The sequence below is a fragment of the Struthio camelus genome, chromosome 6 (assembly GCF_040807025.1).
Source record: "Struthio camelus isolate bStrCam1 chromosome 6, bStrCam1.hap1, whole genome shotgun sequence".
Lineage (NCBI taxonomy): Eukaryota > Metazoa > Chordata > Aves > Struthioniformes > Struthionidae > Struthio > Struthio camelus.
In genome coordinates, this window is record NC_090947.1 from 22,669,626 (window position 1) to 22,676,170 (window position 6,545).

Genomic DNA, 6,545 nt, shown 5'->3' on the forward strand with positions numbered 1-6,545 from the left:
TTTGTTTTTTAGAAAGCAGCAACAGACTCTTGTTTCCATTGTATTTGGCATACCAGAGCTTTCCTTTTGGGAATATTAGAAATGCAGACAATTTTCTATCCACAGTCTTGTTCTTTCCGAGAAGATATCTTTCCTTTCGCATCTTGTCCTCCTTTCCTCCTCACTGTTCTGACAATTCATTTTTTGGGGTGATAGTTGCAGATACCTGGCAAGTTAGACCATCTTCACTTACAGCCTAGTATTGCTTTCAGCTTGTACTTAACCTTGGATAATTTTACACAGAAGGATGAAACCAAAGACTTAATTTCAGGGTGATATATATATAGCTCTAGTTCTACAATATTTTGGTCCTGTTAACTTAGCTTTCAGGCATTTTCATAAACTTTGAATTCCTCATGCAGAACAGGAGCAAATTAACTGCCATGATGTATCTCGTTTCTAAGCCACATTATTTAAACCATGAAAAGAATTAACAGAAAGATTTGTTTCATTAATATTATGAGATCACCCTGTCTGCTTTATAGAATAGTGGCAGGTTTTGAATGAAAATATGCAGAGAATGTGCAGTACCCTGACGGATATGGCATTTCAGTGATCTAATTTACAAAGAAAGTCACTAAATGAAACCTAGGGAACAGCAAACCCAAAGGAAATTTCACTGAAGTACAATTTGAAGAGGAGAGCTCTACAGTTTACTCTGAAAAGAAATCCATTATGGTACAATTTCGTAGCCACTTTCCCTGTAATTTTCAGTTTGAATGAGAAGTTGCTATGCTACAGTATTGTTTGACAACATATCTATTCTGTGCTAGAAAAGTAAGGAAGAGTAAACTGGAATTATTTATTGGAGTATATCAATGCCCTCAGATCTCAGTAATACATACAAGGAGATACCCATGATCCCAGCCCCAAACCCCTTTTTATGGTCTTCAGCAGAACATTTCTTTTCAGGTTTTTTTTTTTTTTTTTTTTTTAGCTTTGTCATTTATTTACTGCAATACCCAAGAGTGAAGCAGACAACATCCTGAGGTTGAATAGCACGATATTTTATCTGACCTGCACAATGGGTATGGAATCCACCAAAAAATTGGCTGAGAGCAGGGGGACTGAAAATGGGACTGTGCCACTCTGAAGACGACATACGGGGACTTTGCTACCAAACGGCTCAAGTAGTAGCGTGAAAAGGCTTTTTAAAATTCTCCTTGGGACATAGAGAAAGCCTAGGATAATTGGTTTTATTGTATTCTTCATTTTAATCTTAAATATATCAGAAGCGGCAAGTCCAGATCCCTGATCATGGCAGAGGGATTTCTTGGGAAAACTTAGATGTGGCTCAGTCAAGGAATTGTTTAAATTATACATCTTATCTCCTCTGAAAGTTAATTTTAATACCCTGGAGTTAATCTTCATTCTGTTTGTTCTTAGACTCTATTTAAGATTCTGAAAATCACAACTATAAGTTAAACAAAAGACACCAACATGCCATGAGTCTATGAAAAACAAGCATAGACTGTCTCAGACCTTCTCTTCGTAAGCCTGCTTGAGAAAGGAACACTCTCCAGGCTTGGCTAAGAAAGCCCATGAAATAAATTAAGCAGGATGGACAAAAAGTAAAGTTATGACACAAGCTGTCACTCAGTGGAGAAGCAAGAGGGGAGATAAGGTACAGCCAGCTCCTCTCCTCTCCGGTCTTCCCAGTCAGCCTCCATTCACCGCCATCACCGCCTCATCTCAGACAGCAGGAAGTTCCCACACTGCCCTTTCTCACAGCAAAGTGAGAAGATAGGGTTCTCGGGTGTTTTCACCCTTCCTATGTATGGTCTCAACAGATCCATGAGCCATCTCTTGTCCCACCTGTTCTCTGGAAAAGCAGAGCTGGCAGCCCGAGCCCAGCTTCCTGCCTGCACCGCGGGAACTAGAGACCTCCTCCCTTCTGCAGCTCCGCATCCTCCCACGCCAGTACCAGTACCCCCTTCCCAAAGGGGAGCTTCAGCTCCTTCACTTTTATAATTGTTGGGTTTTCCCTTCTTTCACTTTGGGATTGAAGGCTTCCTACTTATCTGTGCCCTGGTGCATCTGTCCGGGTGGCAGCGACAGGCTTGCAGCCACTGCTCGACGGCCCCGGGGCCGGCCTCATCTGGGAGGCTGAGCGGGGCCGCGCTCCTCCTCGCTGCAAACACAGAAGGCGCCCAGCTAACTGCTCTTCCGGCAGCACCAAATCTCTCCGCTCAGCGTTCGCTCCTGCACCATCAGCATTTACCTACAGCACTTGGCTGGCCTTCCCCACAGCACGCCGTTGGGTCGGGGCGTTTCTGCCCCATACGCGCCAAACATGAGAAATGCCCATGGAAAACCCAACAGCCGGCTTCCCGCGCTAGCGCCAGCACAGGACACGGCGGGGGGGCATCTCTGGGGCAGCCAGCACCGCGGTTATTCTCTGCTTACCCCGAGACCGCAGAGAGGCAGGAGGAGGGGAGGCTGAGAGGAGCCCGACCAAGCGACTTCGTGGGCTACAAAGTTATGGGGGGGAGGAGGAAGAGGAGGGGAGGAAGGGGAAAGGACAGCCCTGCAGACAGGACTCCGAGCAGCTCTCACGCGTACAAAACGAAAGCCAAATAAGAGCTGCTGTTCCTCATCCGCCCCCCACTACCCAGTTCCTGTCCCAAAGGAGGGAACAGGGGCGAGAGGGGCTTTCCGCCCTTGGATCTCCCTCCTCCAGGTGCTGAGGAGCTGGGAGCCCCGCTTGCGGGCGAGACACCCCGGCGGTCCGCGCTCAGCGAAGCGGCTGCCGCCACCCTGCCCCCCACCAGCTCCGCCGGGCGGGAAGGGGCCGCGGGGAAACCCAGGGGGAGCGCGGGGCTCCGGCTGGGCCTCCGGCAGCTGCCGCCCCAACAGGTGGCGGAGGCGACGCGCGGCTCCCGCCGGCCGGCACCTGCGCCTCCGCAACCGGCCCGCCGAGCGCCGGCCCGCCGCTACCGTTAATAAATAGAGGACTGAAACTGAACTCTTCCGCTTCGACTGTTTTTAAGAGGCCAGGCTCCATCCATCCAAACCCTGGTCCCGAACTCCCCCATTCGAGCGCACAATTCCTGCCGACTTAGCAGCCTCTGCGTTACAACCACAGCAGAACAGGGTACGGTCTGAGGATCTAGCAAAGCGTGTTTTGTTGCTGTTCAAGCCACCTTGTAACACAGGTGGCAAGCTGCACTAGCGCAGCAGCACCACACCCACTAATGCACCCCTTGCCTTTCTTGCACCATGTTACGTCTGTCTCGCTCCCAGTCCCTCCAGGAATAAGCCAAAAGCATTGACTTCCGTCCGCCATCCAGTCCTAACAAATAAATACCATGCCATACCCAATATTTGCTGATCCCCTTTCTGCATTACGGGCCGAGTCCTTGATCTGTTGATTTACAAAGACAACAGATCTCCTCACTGAGTTTACGCAGACCACCTGCAAAATCGGCAAGGGTTTGCAGGGACACGGCAGTCCAGCTGCAAGATTCAGCCCGTAACCACAAACTCCACGTTAGACACGTGCTAAACATGCAGCTAATTCATGGGCCATGGCCTCCTCGAAAACTGACACACAAAAACCTGAACCCCGCAGAGTAATTCAGGGGGAAAGGCCCTACGGTTTGTAAAACAGAAAAACAGCATTCTGAAACTGAGGATGCTTCCCCGCTCTCTGCAGCGCAGGCAGCGTTTCAGGCCTCCGAGGAAACTCTGCAGTAAGTAGTCTTCATTATTTTGAAATCTCCTTAGATATTTTTGTGACAGAATTGCATGGAAGATTACACATATAATCAGTGTCTTGTTAGCAGAGATGAATTTCCCAAAACTTCACTACAGCACACTGCCATGTGAGGTAAACTGTTTCCAGCCAGACACCACCACGTCAGTGGGATGCAGAAGAACCATTATCGCACTTGATGCAAGATAAATACTTTAAAACTTTTAAGAGGACAACAGCCAGTCTTTATAATTGTTTCACTGATGTTTACAGAAGGTTTGGGGTTGCTTAGTTTCCTTTCAAGTGCCCAAAAAGTATAGAGGGGAAGCAGTTGTTTCCTGCATACCAAAATGCTTTGTCATTTACTCAAAAAGTTGTCTGAACTATGTTAACATTTGTTTCCCACTCCTTCCCAAATAAAGATGCAAAGATGTAAAAAAAAAAAAAAAAAAAAGTCTGATTTCTCCATCCCCTCATCCACCACTGATGCTGACGAATCCCCTTTGGCAGCCAGTGCTGCCCTAGAAGACCTGCCTTGAATTTCCAAATTCACATTTTAGCTGTGAAGTCCCTCCCTCCTGCCCACCCTGCGTTTAGCGGGATGTTTGCACAGGTCCTTCCACGAGGAGCTGCAATAGCTTCTTCAAGCAAAGACAGAAACGTCACTGGCAGGAAACTCACTTTGCAGGAGCTGTATCATGGAAATACCAACGGTATCGAGAGGGGACATAACGGGACATTCAAAAAAACGTTCTGGGAGAAGCAGGTGAGTTGGTCTCGTCCCATAAAATCACTGATCCCCAAAACGATGCGTTAGCAGATACGGCTGTCTTCGTAGAGATCAAGAACACGGCAGAAAACATCAGGAAAAGTTTTCCTCCTCTCCCAAGAGGGCCTTCTGCCGAACCGGCCCCCCTGCAGAACGGACGGGGAGGCTGCCAGGCCCCTGCCCTACCCTCACTTTGTGCCCACCGCTGCTTTTCACGACACGTTCACCCGTTTACGCACCTCTGGTAGGCAAAGCAGACTCGGCCCTCGGAGCTCCTGGGAAAACCCTGAGGAACATGCAATAGAAACGGAGTGGAAAAACAGAGCAGCAACAGGTCACGATACACCACGGAGCCCCCCGCCACAGCTTCGCCACGGGCCTGAGCTCTCACCTGAAGTATGCTGCTTTGCACTCCTCTCCTCCTCCTCTGCAGGCTCTCACTGGGCTACATGTTCATCCAGCTGCACCCATCCCTCATACTAAAAATAAATAGGTAGAGCCATGGCCTCTGACCAGCAGGCAGTCGCTGGGCCGTGCGGGCAGGCAAAAGTTTTGGCAGAGCCTGGATTCTAGCTCACGCTTCGCTCACACAAAAAGTAACCGTAAATTCTATAAATTGAGACTTTCCAACAGACATCAGGAGCTGCCGGCTAGCATTTTGGGACAAGAACACAGACAGCACTTCTTGCAGCGGCCATGTACAGCGTCGTTACAGAGGCGAGGGTGACACCAGCACGCTAATGCTGATAACGAGCTTGTGGCAGCGGCAGCATAACCAATTACACATGGATAAGCATTCAATTACTCACCCTGTGGTTAACATGCAGTGACAGCAAAGGCTATAGCCGAGCAGACCTCCACATCTTTCATTTCATAACGCGCCATTCAACAGCCATCAGATAACGGTGGCTTTGTCCCGGGGGCAGCGGCCGCGCCGGGGGCACCCGCCTCACCCGGCAGCGGCCCCAGCCCCGCTCCCTGCACGGCCCCGCTCCCACCACCACCACCCCCCTGTCCCAGGCCCACCTCCGCTGCCCGCTTCAAGAGCGGCGTATTCATACTGCCGGCCTTTGAAATCCTCCCAGCCTTAAGGTCCAGGCACAGTGAATATAGCTTAGGGGTCTCGGAATAAAGTATAAGGAAATCCTCTTTGATGTCCTGATTTTTTTTTTCCTTGATTATTTAAAAGTAAGACCTAGATTGAAGGTCTGACGCTTTTATCGGACAGATATGAAAATTTAGGAAGCTGTGGTGAGAAACTTTCTGTAATGCAGCAAAGCTATTTCTAGTACTATTTCCTGTACTTCTAGTACCTGTGAAGCTATATTTAAAATCACTTCAGAGAGACTCATTGTTAAACATACCATCAGGCACAGCTCAGTTTCCTTGTAAAGATGGCTTCTTGGGACAAATGGTATTCTCAAAGATCCTTATGTGTCTAAACAGACAGATAAGTTATTTGGAGCTTTTCTTCGGCACTTAAACAATTATCCTTGATAGCAATCTAAACCTAAAATCAGCTAAATGCCCAAACACTTGGGCGTTTTGTAAAACCTCCTATGTACCCATCTGCATCTTTGAGTATCTATATATATTGAGGATATACCCCCTCTACAATGTTACTACACCCGTGGAATACATTCTTAAAGAAAGCCCAAACTTCATACTGCACCAAAATCAAGGAGAACAAAGATCTGTCCTCACCAAAACGAAGATTAATGCTAGAAGTTCAAACCTTACTAATAAATCAGATTATCATTCTAAAAATCAGCACTGAAAAGTATCTTTCACTATTTGAAAAGCAGATTAAATTACTAGGATGCAGTTTTCTAAAATTAAAAACGTACTTAAAACAAAAAGATGTTTTTCTTAGATCAATTCCTTTAGAATTGGTAGAAGCCATCTTTGAAAATTCTCTAGGCTTTACCATAAAAAGTAGTCGAGGCTGGAGCTGGTAAAATGCCCAATTCATTTAGCTTCTGGGCATAATCATGGTCCTAAAACGCAGACTAAATACCAAGTGAGCTCATACGGAAGCCGTTT

The 6,545-nt window shown here is 47.7% G+C and overlaps 1 protein-coding gene across 2 annotated transcripts in view; it reads right to left on the reverse strand.

The window, feature by feature from the left end:
• The window catches only part of ITGA6 (integrin subunit alpha 6), a 65,996-nt gene extending 63,476 nt beyond the window's left edge, over nucleotides 1–2,520 (reverse strand). Inside the window, exon 1 of one of the 2 annotated variants that reach the window (XM_068948579.1) lies at nucleotides 2,446–2,520. Coding sequence is in view for 1 of the 2 variants with exons in the window: in XM_068948576.1 (XP_068804677.1) it covers nucleotides 2,057–2,076 (20 nt within the window). In the remaining variant the exon portion in view is untranslated. Of the gene's footprint in view, nucleotides 1–2,056; nucleotides 2,092–2,445 lie in introns of those variants that run through there. The other variant, XM_068948576.1, reaches the window with a different exon arrangement.
• Between the last annotated feature and the right edge of the window lie 4,025 nt (nucleotides 2,521–6,545).